Raw genomic sequence first — 20567 nt, forward strand, 5'->3', positions numbered from 1 at the left:
TTCCCCAACTTTGATCCTAACTACTATGTTTATAAACACTTTTGCTGTGATTGACAGCACCTCACTGCATCAAAAGTAGCAAAATGATTTGACTTCCTCTTTTTCACAGCTGGAAAAAGAGAGGGAATGCTTCTGGGCACCACTCCTAGTGCCAGAGAGACCAGGATTGATACTACTCCAGTGGGAGCACTTAATCTCCAGAATGGAAAATCCAATCCAAGGTCTATTCTGTCTTGGGAGTAAATGGAAAGTTTAAAGTAGAACTATTTACAACCTGCCATTCTTAGTACCCTTCTGGGACTTAGGAAATGTGCAGTTTAACCATTGTACACACATTGATCCAACTCTTTCAGTCTCTAGATTATTGGGGCTGGGATATATGTTAGAAGATGCATCTCTGGACCCTGTGAAAGTCTTGATGCTAGACATACATGGAAATTTCCTGAGAAGTTTCCTCTTTCAATGAGCTGATTCCTTGTTGCTATTGACCCTCGACCTGTCTCTGATCCTGAACTCATGGCTGAGACTTGGGTGAGATATGTGGGACTTATCCGGATATTTACACAGGAAATGTTAAGACCGTTTAATACCTGGTTTAACATCTTTACCGCACCTGAACATCACAGGGACCGTGGCAGCAAACAATTCAACAATAGATAAGTATGGTCCCTGGATGGTGAGGGACATGCCCAAGAATTGTCCCTTGGCATTCTAGCAGTGTCCCCTGGCCAGGGGGCAGTGCCAGGGGCAAGTGCTGAGGAGGTGTTCACGGGAATGTGGACTGGTTCCCCTTATCCATGAGGCAGTTAGTTGCCCTTTTCCATAGCATTTCAATGTCTGTTGGGGGGGGGGGGGGGGGGGGGGGGGTTGCTCTTCCTGTGGAGGGTTTAATTGTCTGTGTGGGAGATGGGGCTTTTATTTAAATCGGATATCAAAGGACACCCCGATCTTGGGATTTTCGGCGGTGCCGGCTTTCATACGCTACACCCCTCCAACTGACTGTGTGGATCTTGCCTCCCTTTGACATTGCACAGAGTATTGTCCAGCACGAAGAGAATGGCCATCTGTGTAGCCTGCGAGCTTCACATTGATCCAACACTCTGTGGATTTGTGAGAAGATACCAGCCAAGGTTATTATCGTGATATATCATGTGATATTGTAATACGAAACACACTTCATATGAAGGTACACAAGTGGTGCACAAAGTTGTGATTCTGTAAAACATTTCATATCCAGTAAACAGTGTGGAAAAGCATAAGTTTGGAGAAAAGTCACCATAGAAATACTGGCAGATATATCAAGGTGGATGTTAACTCTTGGTGTGTTTGTGGAGGGTATGGCAGGAGGAATATCCAGTCGGAGAGTTGAGTGTTCAACATGAGACATTGTCAGTCTGAGGTCACGTTTACATAGTGCAGCACTGTTCCTTGCCCAAAACAAGGAGGAATTGCATTAATGTTGGGCAGGAATGAAAATTTGAATGTGAAACCCTTGCACATAGTGACCAAGGAATGGTCTCTGGATATAGTGCGCAATTCAGCAGGCCCAAGTCAAAATCCGCTGAATGGTTTGTTTCGCAGAAGACCCTGCTACTAAACGGCACTTTGCCGTTTTTTTGCTCTCGTGAAGAACTCCCCATCTAGGCCGCTCTTTAAGTCATTAAGAGCTGAGCTCACCAGTTCAGGAAGACTACACGTGGATTGGAGCACCATTTTTAAAGGCAGCCCCGATCTTTCGACCCCCTTCGGCACCCCACCGCGACCTCAGGACCTCCTCGCTTCAGGCAACTTACTGCTTCTGGGGTCCTCGAGTTGAAATTATGTTGCAGTGCTGGTGATGTTATCAGCCCAACACTTTCACACCTGGAATGGTGCCCCCCCCCCCCCCCCCCCCACCAAGCCTATTTTGAGGGGAGTTATGATGATGGCTAGGAATACACAGTTGCAGTGTATGCCCTGCGCACCAATCATGTCAATGACTCCTTATTTGTTTTTACCATGAAAGCTGGATTAAAATCTACCCCATCCAATTTATCATCATCATCTTAAGCTGCACAATTCCACCATATTTCTTTGCTTTGTCAAGTTTCATTTCCCATGGCCACCATTTTGTGGGTGTCAGACATGAAATTGGCCCAACTGGCAGCATCGTCCCTGGATTGTTTCCCTCAGTGTGGATCAATCCAAAGCTGAATATTGCAGCCTTCCTGGCAAGGACTCTTTTGCGCAACCATAGCATCTTTCTGGTTGATGTTTTGGATGTGGCTGTTACTTTTCTGATGAACATCGTGTTGAACTATGCTTCCTGCCTGTTGGAGTGTTAAATCATGGGAATTAAATCTGCCTGCTGAATTCATTTCTGTCCCAGGGGTTTCACTAGCCACTGTTTCAGTGCCTCGCCACCGACTAAAACTGGGGCCCATGAACCAAAGCGATACCTCTGCCACCCACCACTGATCCTGTAACCCATCAGCCCCAGGGCATGCCAGATGAAGGGCAGTGATAGAACTTGCAACCTCACAACTCCACACCCCAAATACCTTATCTTTTCTGCCTTTGAATCTTGTCAGGAGGATATCCAGGTCAGACTCCATGAAATCGCCACTTATTTCTTCAGCCTGGCTGTAATTTGTCTCGCCCGGATTTCCTGCTCCATCCCTGGCCATTTCACCTTTAAGCAGCAGCAGGTTCTACATTCTGTTGCTGTCGCAACCAGATCTCTGCCTCACCTCATTCTCTACATCCACATAAAGTAATCATTCATGGTTTCCTTGGCAACTCACTCCAAGCTTCTGCTGCAGATTTCAAGTCCCCACTGACCAACACTGCAAGAGGGATTCACACAGCCTGCCCACCTTCCGACATTCTGATTGTCAGATACTGCAACTCAGTCAGGTCAGCACCAAGGCATCATGAGGGACAGAAGTTGCACACCTTATCATTTCATGTGGCCGAAAGCATTTCCTGAACTTCGGACTCACATCACAACCAGTTGTTCTTTCCTGTATTTTCAAACTTTTTCTCCATTGGAGAAAAAGAGTGAAAGAATTCACAGGCTTGCCAACAGTCTGACAGATCGCAGTGTGAACACTCCATTCACAGCCAGAACTTTCTTGATGGCAGCCAATAACGCAGTGATGAAAGGTTTGTTTGAGCTCTCATAACCCATACGATGAGTGGAGGCAGGTGGTAGTCGCACTGACTGATTGACTGTGACACCCTCACTGGGTGTCAAGCCAAACTTCAGAACTGGACTCATGGGGTGGAATTTTACATGGAGGTGCTGGCCCCAGCCCCAGCTGACTTACAAGTCAGGGCGAGCCCATCTCTGCGTGCCCAGGAAACCCTGAGCAGACTTTACAGTTGGCAGACCCATCTGGGAGGGTGCCCCGCTTCCAAGAGCTATCCGGTCTCAGCAATGCCACTGGGAGCATCGGCCACTGCTGGGACTGCATCCAGTTTCCAACTGGTGTGTTCACAAACAATATTTTAACAAATTAAAGAAAGCATTTGGATATAGATGTCTTTGTTTCCAGCGTGTAGAATTTTTGCTCCTACTACTTGTAGCACCGTTGGCACCTCATCCACCACCTTCAACATTCACATTCTCCATCGCCAACGCGCAGTGCCAACCATCTACAAGATACACTGCAGCAACACACCATGGCTGCTTCGACAGCACCTTCTGAACCCAGGACCTCTACCACCTAGAAGAACAAGGACAACAAATGCATGGGAACATCATCACTTGCAAGCTCCTCTCCAAACCACACACTATCCTGACTTGGAAATATATCGGTGCTCCTTCACTGTCACTGTTAAAATCCTGTAAGTCCCTCTCTGACAGAATTGTGGGTGTACTTACACCACAGGGACTGGAATGGTTCAAGAAGGCAGCTCACCACCACCTTTTCATGACAATAAGAATGGGCAATAAATGCTAGCCAAGCCGGTAACACTCACATCCCGTGCAGGAATAAAAACAAAATTACTATGCTTTCATTACTACTCAAGCAATTTTTTTTATGGAAAGCAAAAATAGAAACAATTATGTCACTTCTGTTGCCGCTGCCTGTCAAGCCTGGCCCCAGTGAAATCCCCCACCCCATTTACCTTGGTATCTGTCTCCAACAATGATCTCCTTTGAAGGCTTCTTTTTGTCCCACCAGCAGTTTGATGAGGTGAGGTCTCCTCTCTCTGAGTGATGGAAATCCTTCCTTGGCCATTTAATGACTTCAGGGCAGCTATTCTTTCCCCACTATCTTATTGTCTAGGGTGTGGGGGGGCATGGTTTAATATAAAATCCAGCTCTATGACACGAATAGATGGAATTCATAAGCTGGGCCGGAATTCTCCGGACATTTGCTGGCGGCGTGGTTCTCTGTTCTCGCCGGCAGTGCACCCTCGCCTGCAGGTTTCCCAGGGGCATGCGGTGGCTTCAATGGGAAATCCCATTCACATGTCCCGGATGCAGAGAATCCCTCTGCCAGAGAACGGCGCTTTGCCTCCCGCCGCCGAGAATCACGCGGCTGAGGCCGGTGATCCCACCTTGGGTCTGCATAATTAATTATGCGTCTTCCCAATGTGCTCCAGGAACAGCGAAACAGAATTTTCCACATTTGCTGAATGGTTCTCAGTGTTTCATTGTAAACTAGGGTGGACTGTCCAAAATTATTTTACAAAGGATGCCTGTAGTTATAGAAAGAGGCGAGTTTCATCCCATCTCTTAACTGGCTTCAAATGTGGGTTACAGGAGAGACAATTCTATTCGCCTGCTACACCATTCTGGCTATCTTCTGGGTTCTCTAAGTATTTAAAGTCAAACAATCTGAAGTTTTTCACTTAAATTTAAACTTAGCCTTTAATAGACCTGAATACTTTTGATCACTGTAAACGTTAAAGGGCTATGCATACTTTTGAGTCGGTACTTTCTGGTGTTTAAGCACTGTTTCAGTAAGAAGTTTCACATTTGCAAACCCTAAACAAATGCTTTTCTCACATCCTGTTATTTTAAATTATCTGCCATGTTCTACTTACTTTTTCCACCAGAAACAATGAGCTGGATTCTCCGGTCCCCAAGTCCAGTGTTTGTCAACAGCAGGAGGAAGTGCGCCGTTCGCTGGCGGCGGGATTGATTCTCTGTTCCCGCCGCTGTCAATGGAAATTCCCATTGAAATCACCCCATGCCGCCGGGAAACGGGCAGGTGAGGTGCACTGCCGGCGGGACCAGAGAATCCCACTGCCAGCGATGGCCCAAGAAGTCCGGCCAGTATGAAATAACAATAGAAATTGCTTAACTTTCACAGGCGGTCACTCAGCACCTGGAGCAGAAAGACATGGTGGCGGAGGGGAGGTTTCTGTGCTTCCCCGCGGTGTGTTTCTTGGCAGCAGGAGGAGGTCAATGGGATTTGCCATCGATTCCACCCACGCCCCCGGGAAACCCGTGTCAGGGGTTTGCCATCAGCACGACTGGAAGATGCTGCTGGCGAGAACGGCCAGAAATTCTCTCCCCCCCCCCCCCCAATCAATTTCAATGGAAGTAATATTTGACGGCTTCTGTTATTGGTGGGTGATCTTCCCTCATTGCCAGATTTATGTTTCTGTGCTTCGCCCAAGTGATGCAAGAAGAGATTAGCTCAGTTGGCTGGACAGCTGGTTTATGATGCAGAGTCAAGGCCAGCAGCCTAGTTCAATTCCCATACCAGCTGAGGTTATTCATAAAGGCCTTGCCTTCCCCCTTGCCTGAGGTGTGGTGATCCTCGGGTTAAATCACACCAGTTAGCTCTCCCCTTCAAAGGTGAAAGCAGCCTATGGTCATCTGGGACTATGGTGACTTTACTGCAAGAAGAGAGGAAACAATGCAATCTCTGACCGTACAATGTTATCTTGACTCTTGAGAAGTTACTCAGAATATGCTTCTTTATTTTGGATATTGTGAGTGACCCTCAAGAAAAGAAATTTCATGGAGAGGAGAATATTTGCTTCAGCAATCCAATGGTGACCGAGGAAAAATCCCATCACAGGGTTACCACAGGATTTGATATCAGGAATAATAATAATAATGTGAGTATGTTAATCTTTAGTTGAGGCAAAAAGTTTTCTCGTCTTTTCACAGTCTCACCTTTTGCTTTGGAATAGCTGACCTAACTGAGGAAGCTTGATAGAATTCTTCAGACCAGGAGTAGATAATTTCAGCCAAACATGTTTCTGCTCACTCTTTGAAAGAGCTACTCATTTAGTTCCACAACCCTGTTTGTTTTGCACATGGCCCTTTTGACTCGACCGTTTCAACTATTTATCTAATTCCCTTTTGATAGTTACCATTGAATCTGCTCCCACCACCCTTTCACGCAGCAAATTCCACATCATAACAATTCATAACATAAAATAAAATTCTCGAAAACTTCCCTTAGATTTTTGCCAATGAACTTACATCTACATAATCTGGTGAGCAGTCCTGCTGCCGGGCTAAGCAGCTTGTCCTTATGTATTCCATCAAAATCCCACATCATTTGAACAACTGTAGCTATGAGGATAGATGGGAAAGGCTGATCTGTTTTCCTCGGAGAAATGAAGGCTGAGAGGTGACCTAACAGAGATCTTAAGGGGTATGGACAGGGGAATATATGAATGTAGAATCCGCACAGAGAGATCACATGGAATAACGGGTAGGGTGCAAAATAAAGGTTTTTTGTTATCATTAACTAGTCCACTCCCCAAAAGGTCTCCTGCCCAAGCCTACACTCAGGCTGGAGTTTGTATACTCTGTGGGCTCCCCTTGTTAAATGGGAAGCAACGCCCGTTACCTGGGAAGTTTGTACTCTGTAGAGGTCATGGGGAACCGGATGGTCCACACCCAGTGACCTCCGCGGGAGTTGTAACAGTGAGAAACCGTTCCTTCTCAGGAGTAAATCAAGAACTGGAGGGCACAGATTGAACGTAATGGGCAAAGGAGTAGAAATGATGTGGTGAAAACATTTTTCACCCAGAGGAGGGCTGGAGTCTGGAATGATCTTCCCGAGAAGATGGTGGAGACAGGTTTGATCAAAAGGGAATTGGATTTCTATCTCAAAAGAAACAGCATGTAAGGTTACGGGGATGAGATAGGGGACTGGGATTAGGTAGAATGATCTTTCAGGGAGCCAGTGAAGATTCGGTGGACCAAATGGACTCCTTCTGCACTGTAAATATTCTGTGATATAGTGATTAAAATCTCCCGTTAGCCTGATCTTCTAAGCAGAACAACACTAGCTTCTCGGGTTCTTCACATTCTCATCATTGGTATCATTCAAGTCAAATCTCTTCTGCACCCTCACCAAGGCTTTGACATTCTTCCTGACATGTGACACCGAGAATTGGCTGTCTATTTTATAAAGGGTTAACAAAATTTCCTTGCTGTTGTGCGCGACGCCTCCACGGATCTCTCAGTCAAGGATCTATTATTTTTCTAACATACGTGTCAATTTGTCAACATGACACCTTCAAAAATGTGTGTATATGAAGGTTGAAATTATACCAATTAATTCATGTTGCCTTGCTCGACATGTTACTGTGCTGACATATTTTGAGGGAGGTGGGGAGAGAGTGGGTGTACATGTCAATAACCAGGAAATTCATCAGAATGTTTTTGCTTTGTTTCCTACCCGGCATTTGGCCAGATTGGGAGGCAGGCTGGCTGCTGGGTGGAAAGATTGATGACACAAGGCAGCAGCTGGGGGCTCCTATGAATAGTAGCTGGAAATCGAGTAGATCATTGAAATAAACGGACCTCATTCAACAGAGAAAATCTAGAGGGATCAGTGGTCAGGTATCTAACTTTTAAACCCCCACAAACCTACCCTACCCAGTTTAGGGGGTTTGTGGAAGTGGTGGGTGATTAAAATACCTTGGTGGAAAGACCAATGACCAGGGGGCATAGATTTAATGTAAGGGTCAGGCGGTTGAGAGGGTGTCTGATGTAAAACCTTTTCACGCAGAGGATGGTGGGAGTCTGGAACTCACTGCCTGAAATGGTGGTGGCGGTAGAGACCCTCATAACATTTAAAAAGTATTTAGATGGGCACTAATGATGACAAGGTATGCAAGGTTATGGGCCAGAACTGAGGCAGAGAGGCAATATTACAAAGGTAACAGAATGCATTCTTGGTTTTGGTGTGAACACCTGGGGCGGGATTCTCCGTGCCGAAATTGCGATCGGCGCGGGGGGGGGCAGAATGGGTGTCAAACCCGAGATTGGGTCCGACGCTGCTCCCGCGATTCTCCGGTCCCCTGAGAACCACCGCCAATCGTGCGCATACAGTCGACGCGGCGCCGGTTGGGGACCATTGAAAGAGGCCCCCGCGGCGATTCAACGAGTGCAGCTGGCCGAGTTCCCGACGGCGTGGGTCTCTCATGGTACCACCTGTCGGGAACTCGGCGTGGCGGCTGTGGACTCAGTCCACGGCCGCCCTGGTGGGGGGCGGAGGGATCAGTCCGCGGGCGTGCGCGAACTGGGGGGGGGCTAAGGTTTTGGTGCTGGTCCGCGGTGTGGATCGGCCATGTCGCGTGGGGTGGTCGACACGGCCACCGCCGTGCATATGCACGGACCCCCGACCGGAAGTGCAGGGCCCCGTATCTGCAGCCAAAGCTGTGAGGACTAGTTCAGGGCCCTGCTAGCCCCCTGCAAATCGGAGAATCACCCTGGACTTTCTTCAGGTAAGTCCAGAGTGATTCGCACACATTCTTTCACAGGCTTGGGGCCATAGCCCCATTATTGGAGAATCCCGCCCATGATTGGTGACTGACCTCAGATCATATCGGGCACCAAAGTTATGAACGGCCTGGTTATCAATAACGATCAAAGAGAGGGGTGAACTTAGTAATAGAGACTGAAGACCGTGCCCTTCATTATCCCAATATTTCATTTGAGGAAATTTTGGCTTCTCCAAAACTAGGTGAACAAAACTGTAACATTGAAATCATGTTATTGATCATTTTTCCCCCGATTCTATCGGTAAAATGTTGGCACAGTCTTATCTTGGAAAAAACAAATTTCTCACTGGAATTGAATATTCAAAATGCTTTTAATTTTGTTGCAGTGAGCAGACAGCTGAAGATCTTGCACGAGTGCCTGCAAATTCCACGAGCAACATCCTCAACAGGTTACTTGTTCTATATGACCCAAGAATACGACCAAACTTCAAAGGTTTGTAGCACTTCACATTAAAAACAATAGCAAACTTTCACTGTATGGACATTGGAATGAGAAGTGGATTTTACACAGGGTGCCTTAGACAGTTTTGTTACTGGCAAAGTAGCCAGAAGCATGCACTACCATTTGGGAGTGCATTTTTGGTAAATGCTAAAGGACTATTTCCATCATTTTAGCGATAAAATTAATGGATGGAAGATCATAATTACTCGCAGGTGCTGCTCCACGCTGAGAGAACCACATCAGTTTTATTATGACAGATTTATCTCCACCCCTGCTCGTCATAAGTCATTGCATTGGAGGTAATACAGCTCCAATGTGAGGACTTTTATTATAAGTGAAAGCACATAATCAACAGTACAAGTTAATTTTCATTCTCAGTATGGCCAGGAATCATTTGAGAAGTTGGTATCTGAGTGGAGTGTGGAAACCAGGCAGTTTGTAAATATCCATGTCATATTCTGAGGTGGATTTTTTTGGGTGGGTGGATGACTCAAACCCCACCCCCAAACCTGACTGAAAAGTCCATTGGCTTGGCGTCGACCAGAAACCTGGCTTCCCCTCAGTGATAGTATACTAGGGGCAGCCTCAATTGATTACAGTGGGTCCCCTGCCCCCAATTAGAACCCGGGCTTCCCCTCAGTGATAATGCCCTGGGGGCAGCCTCAGTTGATTACAGTGGGTCTCCTGCCTCGAATTGGGAGGAAGTACCATCTTGAGCGCCAATGGCCACTCTGATTGGCAGTAGCTCTGCAGCGACAGCTGCCGGGCTATCTACTTTCTTCTGCCTTCCCTTGCAGCGGAGGCAGGATGAGGTCCTTAATGGGCAGGTGGGCTGCCTGATGCCTTACCCGCGCATCGTAATATGGGAGATAGGTCGGATGAGCGGGAAGGCAGTGGACAGGTGGCTAGTTATATTTTACCAGCCCTGGCAGAAGCCCCCCGGCCAGCGCACAAATGGTGGTTCTGGACACTGTCCGTACGCCCTTTCTCTCTCTCTCTGCTGCCACCACGCCAGGCTTACGACCGTTGAGCGCACACGTGGACCGCGCCGTCGGGAACTCGGGCCATTGGAAGCGGAGCATTGTGGGTGGGCCCGCTAATGAGATGCGAATGCGGTTGCAACTTTGCGCGGTGTGTATTGCAATGATGCAGTTTGGCAGGGGCGGAGGATCGGAGGTTGCGGTTTCGGCGTTGGGAGCTATTTTCCGCCCGATCGTCATTCCCGATTTCGGCGTCGGGGAACGGAGAATCCAATCCCCTATTGTATGGTTTTCTCGGCCTGTTATCTAACTGCTTTTGTCTTTCATCAATAAACCCCTTTGTTAATTACTGGAGGCCTCCAGTTTGTTCTCGAGCCACCACATTGACAATGAGGTAAAGCTTTTCGATCACAGCTGATAGTCGTCGTGAATTGAGGGGAAAAGCAAGGAATAGTTGAAAAAGTAGAGTAGCTCAAGCAAGCGTTGGAATAATTTAGACCGTGAGTGAAAATGCCTATCATTGGGAAGCTAGACCTATTTGATCAGGAGTTGAGTCATGGAGTCAGTACATCGAACAATTCAGTTTCTCCTTTACTGCAAACAAGATCACTGGCGAAGAGAAGCAGAAGGTGATATTTCTGACAGTTTGCGAACCCCAAATGTATAATTTGATTAAGAAAATCACATCCTTGAAGGCAGCCTACTCGTCGACCTTTGAACAGATAGTGAAATTGATTAAAGAACACTACAACCCAAGGCCACGATTATCCTCCGACGCTTAACTCTACAATGGTGGACCATGAAGAATCTGCCTCAGCCTTCATAGCCAGATGTTGCCAGCTTGCTGACAAAAACAGAAAAACTGGACAATCTCAACAGGTCTGGCAGCATCTGTGGAGAGAGAAGGAAACTAGGCCGGGATTCTCCGAGCCCGTGACAGGTTGGAGAATCGCGGGGGCCGTGAAATTCCTGCCAAGCCGCTCTGACGCTTGCGCGGTTGCCATGGCGCCGGATGGGGGCCGCTGAAATAGAGTTTGATGAGGAATCTCAGAGGTTTGTGATAGAAAGGCCCCTGCCAGTATACCAGACTGCTGTTCGGCTTCACTTCATTTCTTCCAATGCATGATGGAAAATTTCCAGGGGATTTTCTTTTTTTTTTAAATAATTTTTATTGAAATTTCTACAAAATATAAACATCTTAACTCTATTAACAAACAACCGCAGTAACACCCCAAGAACAATACCCCCCCAACTTCAAGAGCAACTTCAAACAAAAGGAAAAAGGAAAAGAAAACAAAAAAAGCACCCAAACAACAAAAGGGAAAGAGATAGCACCCGCCACATCCCACAGACCCATGTACACAGTTCTTCCTCTCCCCATTCCAGACCCCCCCCCCCCCCGAGTTGCTGCTGCTGTCGGCCTATTCCCTACCATTCCACCAGGAAGTCCAGGAAAGGCTGCCACCGCCTGAAAAACCCTTGTACTGATCCCCTCAGGGCAAATTTCACCCTCTCCAATTTAATGAACCCCGCCATATCAGAGATCCAGGCCTCCACGCTTGGGGGCCTCGCATCCTTCCATTGGAGCAAGATCCTCCGCCGGGCTACTAGGGACACAAAGGCCAGAACACCGGCCTCTATCGCCTCCTGCACTCCCGGCTCCACTGCCACCCCAAAACTTGCGAGTCCCCAGCCTGGCTCGACCCTGGATCCCACCACCCTCGACACCGTCCTTGCTACACCCTTCCAAAACTCCCCCAACGCTGGGCACGCCCAAAACATATGGGTGTGGTTCGCTGGGCTCCCCGAGCACCTAGCACACCCGTCCTCGCCCCCGAAAAACCTACTCATCCTCGACCCTGTAATGTGGGCCCTATGCAGCACCTTGAACTGTATGAGGCTAAGCCTCGTACAGGAAGAGGAGGAATTCACTCTCTCCAGGGAATCCGCCCACGTCCCCTCCTCAATCTCCTCACCCAGCTCCTCTTCCCATTTACCCTTCAGTTCCTCCACCGATGCCTCGTCTGCCTCCTGCATTACCCGGTATATGTCCGAAATCCTCCCTCCTCCAACCCACACCCCCGAGAGCACCCTGTCCCGTACCCAACGTGGGGGCAACAAGGGGAACCCCTCCATCTGCCGTCTGGCAAACGCCCTAACCTCATGTACCGAAACATGTTCCCCGGGGGGAGCCCAAACTTCCCCTCTAACTCCCCCAAGCTCGCGAACCTCCCCTCCACAAACAGGTCCCTCAACCTCCTAACCCCTGCCCTGTGCCAGCCCAGAAATCCGCCATCAATGCTCCCCGGAACAAACCAATAGTTCCCCCGTATCGGGGCCTCCATCGAGCCCCCCATTTCACCCTTGTGCCGTCTCCATTGCCCCCAAATTTTGAGGGTAGCCGCCACCACCGGGCTCGTGGTATACCTCGTTGGAGGGAGCGGCAAAGGCGCCGTCACTAGCGCCTCCAAGCTCGTGCCCACACAAGACGCCATCTCCATCCTCTTCCATGCTGCCCCCTCCTCGTCCATTACCCACTTACGCACCATCGCTGCGTTGGCAGCCCAGTAGTACCCACAGAGGTTGGGCAACGCCAGCCCCCCCCCTATCCCTGCCTCGTTCCAGGAACACTCTTCTAACCCGTGATACTCCTGTTGACCCTCCTAAAAAAGGCCTTCGGGATAAGGATGGGAAGGCACTGGAACAGGAACAAAAACCTCGGGAGCACCATCATCTTAACGGACTGCACCCTCCCCGCCAGTGACAGCGGTAACATATCCCACCTCTTAAACTCCTCCTCCATCTGCTCCACCAACCTTGTGAAGTTGAGCTTGTGCAGGGCCCCCCAACTCCCTGCCACCTGGACCCCTAGGTACCTGAAGCTCTTCCCTGCCTGCTTCAATGGGAGCCTACCAATCCCCTCCTCTTGATCCCCCGGATGCACCACAAACACCTCACACTTGCCCAGGTTCAACTTGTACCCCGAGAAACCCCCAAATTCACTAAGAATCCTCATCACCTCCGGCATTCCCCCCACCGGGTCCGCCACATACAGCAACAGGTCGTCCGCGTACAACGACACTCTATGCTCCTCCCCACCCCGCACCAGGCCTCTCCAGTTCCCTGACTCCCTCAGTGCCATGGCCAGGGGCTCAATTGCCAGCGCGAAGAGCAAGGGGGACAGGGGAAACCCCTGTCTCGTCCCCCGGTACAGCCGAAAGTACTCCGACCTCCTCCTATTTGTGGCTACACTCGCCATCGGGGCCTCGTAGAGCAGCCTCACCCACCGGATAAACCCCTCCCTAAACCCAAACCTCTCCAACACCTCCCACAAATACTCCCACTCAACCCTACCGAAGGCCTTCTCCGCATCTAATGCCACCACTATCTCCGCCTCCCCTTCCACAGCTGGCATCATAATAACATTGAGGAGCCTTCGTACGTTTGTGTTCAGCTGCCTTCCCTTCACAAACCCCGTCTGGTCCTCGTGAATGACCCCGGGCACGCAATCCTCTATTCTAGTGGCCAGGATCTTTGCCAGCAGTTTAGCGTCGACGTTCAGCAGCAAAATCGGCCTATATGATCCGCACTGCAGAGGGTCCTTGTCCCGCTTCAGGATCAAGGAAATCAGCGCCCGTCACATAGTTGGGGGCAAAGCCCCCCCCCTCCCTTGCCTCGTTAAAGGTCCGGACCAACAGGGGGCCCAACAGGTCCACATACCTTTTATAGAATTCCGCCGGAAACCCGTCCGGCCCCGGCGCCTTCCCCGACTGCATGCTCCCTATCCCCTTGACCACCTCCTCCACCTCGATCGGTGCCCCTAGTCCCTCCACCTGCTCCTCCTCCACCCTCGGGAATCGCAGCTTGTCCAAGAAGCGCCCCATTCCACCCCCATCCACCGGGGGTTCAGACCGGTACAGTTCCCCATAGAAGTCCCTGAAGACCCCATTAACATCTACCCCCCTCCGCACCACCTTCCCAGCTCCATCTATCACTCCCCCAATCTCCCTGGCCGCATCTCGCTTCCGGAGCTGGTGCGCCAGCATCCTGCTCGCCTTCTCCCCGTATTCATACACCGCCCCCTGTGCTTTCCTCCACTGAGCTTCCGCCTTTCTGGTAGTCAATAGGTCAAATCTGGCCTGAAGGCTATGCCTCTCCCCCAGCAAACCCTCCTCTGGGGCCTCCGCATATCTCCTATCCACCTGCACCATTTCCCCTATCAGTCTCTCCCTCTCCCTCTGCTCCCACCTCTCCCTATGGGTTCGGATGGAGATCAATTCCCCCCTCATCACCGCCTTCAATGCCTCCCAGACCGTCCCCACTCGAACCTCCCCGTTATCATTGGCCTCAAGGTACCTCTCGATACACCCCCGAACCCTCCCGGCCACCACCTCATCTACCAACAGCCCCACCTCCAAGCGCCAGAGCGGACGTTGGTCCCTCTCTTCCCCCAGCCCGAGGTCCACCCAGTGCGGGGCATGATCTGAAATGGCAATGGCGGAGTATTCCACTTCTTCCACCCTCGCCACCAACCCCCTGCTCAGGACAAAAAAATCGATCCTCGAGTAGGCCTTATGTACGTGTGAGAAAAACGAGTATTCCTTGGCCCTTGGCCTCGCAAACCTCCAGGGATCCACCCCCCCTATGTGGTCCATGAATCCCCTCAGCACCTTGGCCGCCGCCGGCCTCCTACCCGTCCGGGACTTGGATCGATCCAATGGGGGATCCAGTGCTGTGTTGAAGTCCCCCCCATGATCAGGCCCCCCACCTCCAGGTCCGGAATGCGGCCCAACATACGCCGCATAAACCCCGCATCGTCCCAATTTGGGGCATAAACATTCACCAACACCACCCGCTCCCCCTGCAGCTTGCCACTCACCATCACATATCTCCCGCCACTGTCAGCCACCACATTTAACGCCTCAAACGACACCTTCTTCTCCACCAGGATCGCCACCCCCTTACTCTTCTCATCCAGCCCTGAGTGGAATACGTGGCCCACCCATCCCTTCCTCAGCCGAACCTGGTCCACCACTCTCAGGTGTGTTTCCTGGAGCATGGCCACATCCGCCTTCAGCCCCTTCAGGTGCGCAAATATCCGGGCCCGTTTGACCAGCCCATTCAGCCCCCTCACATTCCAGGTTATCAGCCGGATCCGAGGGCTCCCTGCCCCCCTCCCCTGCCGATTAGCCATACCCCATCCCTTGCCCACCCCCGGCCAGCGTCCCCCGCTCTGCCAGTTTCCCACGGCGGCAACTCCCCCCCTCCAGCACCCCCTGCGTCCTCCAGCTCCTTCCTGACCGTTTCAGCAGCAACCCGGTACCCCCCCCCCCCCCCCCCCCCCCCCCCCCCCCCCCCCCCCCCCCAGGCTAGGACCCCTCCTAGCCGCGCCCCTCCCTCCACAGCACTCCCGTGAGCCAGCTAACTTCTGCTGACCCCGGTGACTCCCGCCCTACCTTCGGCTCCTCCCAACGTGGGACTGCCCCTCTTCCATTGTGCCCGTCAACGGGTCCACCCTCCCCCCGCTCTTGCGCAAGAAAAGAAAACAACCAGCAACGACCCGCGCTTCTCAGCCCCGGCCCCGCCCCCACCATCTCACAGCGCGGGAAGCCCGCAGAAAGACCGCGCTTTCGCCCTGCCGGGCCCCGCCTCCTCCGGGGCCACTCCCATTGTGAGTCCCCCCCACCAGCTCCCCGAACTCCCCGTTTACCCCTCTGCCCGAACCCGTGCATCCGGCCTGTGCTTAATAACCCCTATAGAAAAAACAGTACGACATTCTTACACTAAACCAAGCAAATGCAAATACAATATTATACAACATCCCCCATCCTAGACCCTCAGTTTGAGTCCAATTTCTCGGCTTGCACAAAGGCCCACGCCTCCTCCGGGGACTCAAAATAGTGGTGCCGATCCTTATAGGTGACCCACAGATGTGCCGGCTGCAACATGCCGAACTTCACACTCCGTCTGTGGAGCACCGTCTTCGTCCGGGTAAACCCGGCCCTCCGCCTCGCCACCTCCGCACTCCAGTCCTGGAAGATCCGCACCTCCGTGTTCTCCCACTTGCTGCTCCGCTCCTTCTTGGCCCACCGGAGCACACACTCACGATCCACGAACCGATGAAACCTCACCAGCACCGCCGGCGGCGGCTCGTTCGGCTTGGGCCTCCTAGCCAGAATTCTGTGGGCCCCCTCTAACTCCAGGGGCCCCTGGAAGGACCCAGCCCCCATCAGCGAGTTTAACATGATCACCACGTAGGCCGCTAGGTCCGACCCCTCCAGCCCTACCGTGAGGCCCAGGATCCGCAAATTCTTCCTCCTCGACCGGTTGTCCAGCTCCTCGAACCGCTCCTGCCAGCTTTTATGGAGCGCCTCGTGCATCTCCACTTCCCCGCCATGGCCACGACCCCGTCCTCCCTTTCGGAGGCCTGCTGCTGCAGCTCCCGGATCGCAGCCCCCTGGGCTGTCTGGGTCTCCATCAGTTCCCTGTTGGTTACCTTGATGGACTCCAGCAGCTCCAACTTCAGCTCCTGGAAGCAGCACAGCAGAATCGTCTGCTGCTCCTGGACCCACTTCCTCAGCTCCTCGAGGCCTTCGCCGGCCGCCATTTTTTCTTCCTGCCCCCGTTGTTTCAGAGGCACTTTCCTTGGTTTTTTTTCTGCCCCGCTCCTGGTCCGGACCATGGGACCGTTGGGGTCGCCTCCTGTCTTCTTCCCCCGTTGGGAATCACCGCTGCAGCTCCGTTAGGGGCCCTGAAAAGAGCCCCAAAGTCCGTTCACCGCGGGAGCCGCCGAACGTGCGGCTTAGCTGATCATTGCCGCCACCGGAAGTCCAGGGGATTTCCAAGATGACGGTTTACCTTGATCGTGCGCAAGTCACCGACACTACACCAAAAGAACACATGGCCAGCCGAGAGAAAGTATCAAAGAGGTTTTGGGATGCAGAGGTCCACCTAAAACCCGGAAAATGTACTTTTCAGAACTCAGCAGTGATATTCCGATGATTTTTCGTTGATGTGACAGGATTGCCTCCTTGAAAGAAAAGGTAAAGGCCATATGAGACATCCCTGCACCAAAAATGTCAGCGAGCGTAAGTCTTTCCTTGGCATAGTCAATTACTATGGAAGGTTTATTTTGAATCTAAACACAACATTGGCACCATTACACCAGCTGTTAAGGAAGAATCAGCGGTGGCATTGGAGAGAGCCTCAAGAGGAAGCCTTCCGAGTCATGAAGCAAGCATTGCAGTCTTCAAACCTCTTTGTGCATTTTGACCTGGGGAAACCAATCGTGCTGACATGTGATGTGTGCTCTTATCATAGAGGGGCAGTTTTATCCCACAAAATGGGAGAAGGTTCAGAACGCCCTATCATCTTTGCCTCAAGGACCCTTTTTGAAGCAGAATGAAACAGTGCCAGGATTGAGAAGGGGGGGTTTAGCGGTTAATTATATTAATAATAATCTTAATTAGTGTCACAAATAGGCTTTGATTAACACTGCAATGAAGTTACTGTGAAAATCCTCTCGTCACCACACTCCGGCGCCTATTCGGGTACACTGTTTCTGATTGGGGGCTCTCTTATGTGGGGTTCTTTCGTTGGGGTGGGGTGGGCAGAATTTGCATTGTGGAGGGGCCCCCCGATGGACTTCGGGAGCAACTCCTTAAAAGAGTTACCCCCTTGGCCCACTGAGAAGTCCACCGCCAAGCTGGGAAATTCTCGCACCAATTCTCACCCACGTGAATCCCGGCCCAGAGGACAAAATATTCACGCAGGTTTAGAGGATCTTGGTGCAGAGGATCGCCACAGATGCCCATCCGTTTAATAGGATGCAAATGGGTCAATTTGACCTATTTTCATCCTCCCGCTGACAAGGGACTCGAACCTCGATATCGCCGCCATCGAGGAACTGGAGCACGGAATGGGATCGGCGCCTGATTTTGTATGACGCTGGATTCTCTACTGCATTGGGAATTCCGCTACCGGCGGTGAGCAGCGGAGAATCTAGCCCCTTACCGTTTCGATATTTGCTCTTCCAACCCAATGTGTAAATATGCCCCCCGGTCACAGCCCCCCAAGCAGAGAGATTAGACAAACCTGATTTTGAGTAAGGGCTGAGAAGTGAGAGCAATTTCTGAAATGTGTTCAAGAGAATTTTGTTGACCAATATGTTCCAAAAGGAAAGAGGCATTGTTGGATTTGCTGGTGGAGACTGAGATGTGGCAGGTGTCTGGCAAGGAACACTTGGGAAAGAGTGATCATTGTATCATAGATTAATAATGGAAGAGAGCAAGGAAGAATCTAAAGTCGAACTTCTAAATTGGAAGAGAATGAGTGAGCTACAGTGAGAAGAGAGAGGACCTAGCCAGTGTAAAATGGAACCAAAAACTGTCAGTTAAAGCTGGAATACAAAAATGGGCAATTTTAAGGAGGAGATGTGTCGGGTACAAGATAGGTATATTTCAAAAAGAGGAAAAGGTAGGGGAACTGATGGATCGCGAGAGAGACAGATAATGTGATGAAATGAGAAAAGAGGGGTCGAGATTCTCCCAGAGTTGGCGGGGCAGCCCGTATCGGCGCCAAAGAGCGGCATGACCCACTCCGGCGCCAGCGCTGGAGGGGTTGGCGCCGCACCAACTGGTGCCTAAGGGTCTCCGCCGGCCGGCGTGAGTTGGCGCATGCGCAGGACCACCACCGTGTTCTGCCGCATGCGCAGAGGGTCCCTCCTCCGTGCCGGCCTTCTCGGAGCCTTACAGAGGCTGATGCGGAGGGAAAGAGTCCCCCCATGACACAGGCCCACCCGCAGATCGGTGGGCCCAGATCGCAGGCCAGTCCTCCGTGGGGCCCCCGGGGCTGGATCCCCACGAGGACCCCGTTAACCCCCCTCCAAGCCAGGTCCCGCCGGTATGGACCATGTCTAATCCACGCCGGCGGGACTGGCCAAAAACGGGCGGCTGCTCGGCCCATCGGGACCTGGAGAATTGCCGGCGGGGCCGCTGTCCAACGGCCCCCGACTGGCGCGATCCCCGCCCCCACCCGAAAACCAGCGCCGGGGAATCCGGCGGCAGAGTGGCAGGGTGCGATTCATGCCGCCCCCGCCAATTCTCCGCCCCCGCCAATTCTCCGCCCCCGCATTTCGGATGAATTCTCCCAGGAAGAACCAGTCCAAGTTAAAAACATTGAGAGGGGCTGTGAAGAAGGAAATAACTTGGTGAAGAGAGGATATGAGATTAACATGACTGTAAACATAAACCCCCCCCCCCCCCAAATCCTCTCCTGGCACGTAAATAGTAAGTGGGTAGTAAGAGTTGTGTTGGGGTTGATTCGGGGCAAAGAGAGTGTTATATGTCTGGAGGCACAGTACATGGGTAGAATACGGAAATGGGTACTTGTTTTTTCATGAAATAAGTGAATGCTGAAAAAAATTGGGAGAAGCGGAGTTTGTAGAGATAATGGACGAACTGAAGATTAATTGGCAAGATGTACTGGAAAGGCTGGCTATCCTTAGTGTATTTAGGTTCCCTGGTCCAGATGGCTTACAACTCAGGTTGCTGAGGGAAGTGGTTGTGCTGGTAGTGCGAGGGCGTATCATAATGCTGCAAACTTCCTGATGTGACCATCAATTCACTCGAAACACGAGAGGAAACTGTGGCTTTAATAGACTTACAACTGAGCCTGCCTGCGACCAGAAGAACTGAGGGCAGACTCACAAGACCGCAGCACGTTATACTTCCGGTAGTGGGAGGGGCCATGGGCAGAGCCATGGATGGAGCCAAGGGTGGAGCTATGTACAAGCTCCTCATCTCCCCCTGTGGGCAGAGCCGTGCAACGGCTCACAGACAGAGCCCACAAGGACACAATGCTATATAGTGTGAATTAAGCATTATACATTTACCACATTCACCCCCTGTAAAAAAAATCAAGTCCGGCGGGGGTGACGGGTCTACAGATTGAGCCGGTCCGGTGGCCGAGTCGTCCGCTGGGATCGGCAGAGCACTGGGGTTGCAGCCTCTTTGGATGGCTGTGTGCTGACGGGCGGTGTGGATCTGAGGGTGGACTCCGGGGGTGGTTCGTTCAGAGCTTCGTTCCTGACCAGTGCGACGGGCGATGAGGGGCGCAGGAAATCTGTAGGCGTGGGGGCGCAGGGTGTGGGGGGCCAGGTGGGGTGTAGTGTGAGGGGTACCTCGGCGGTGGTGGTGGTGGTGGTGGTGGACCCTGCAGGCGCCAGGTCCTGGAGGGAAACGGTGTCCTGACGGCCGTCGGGGTGTTCTATAAAGGCGCAGTGTGGGTTTGAGTGTAGCAGTAGTACCCTTTCTACTAGTGGGCCCGTGTTATGTGTCCAAGCGTGTTTCCGGAGGAGAACTGGGCCCGGTGTCCTCAACCAAGATGGGAGCGAA

The 20567-nt window shown here is 51.5% G+C and overlaps 1 protein-coding gene across 2 annotated transcripts in view; it reads left to right on the forward strand.

Moving 5' to 3' along the window:
* glrbb (glycine receptor, beta b) overlaps positions 1–20567 on the forward strand; it is a 258440-nt gene that overhangs the window by 49671 nt on the left and 188202 nt on the right. For both annotated transcript variants that reach the window (XM_038792295.1, XM_038792294.1), the window contains exon 3: positions 9078–9184. In XM_038792295.1, the coding sequence (XP_038648223.1) occupies positions 9078–9184 (107 nt within the window). The remainder of the gene's footprint in view (positions 1–9077; positions 9185–20567) is intronic.

Source organism: Scyliorhinus canicula, chromosome 3, assembly GCF_902713615.1.
Source record: "Scyliorhinus canicula chromosome 3, sScyCan1.1, whole genome shotgun sequence".
NCBI lineage: Eukaryota > Metazoa > Chordata > Chondrichthyes > Carcharhiniformes > Scyliorhinidae > Scyliorhinus > Scyliorhinus canicula.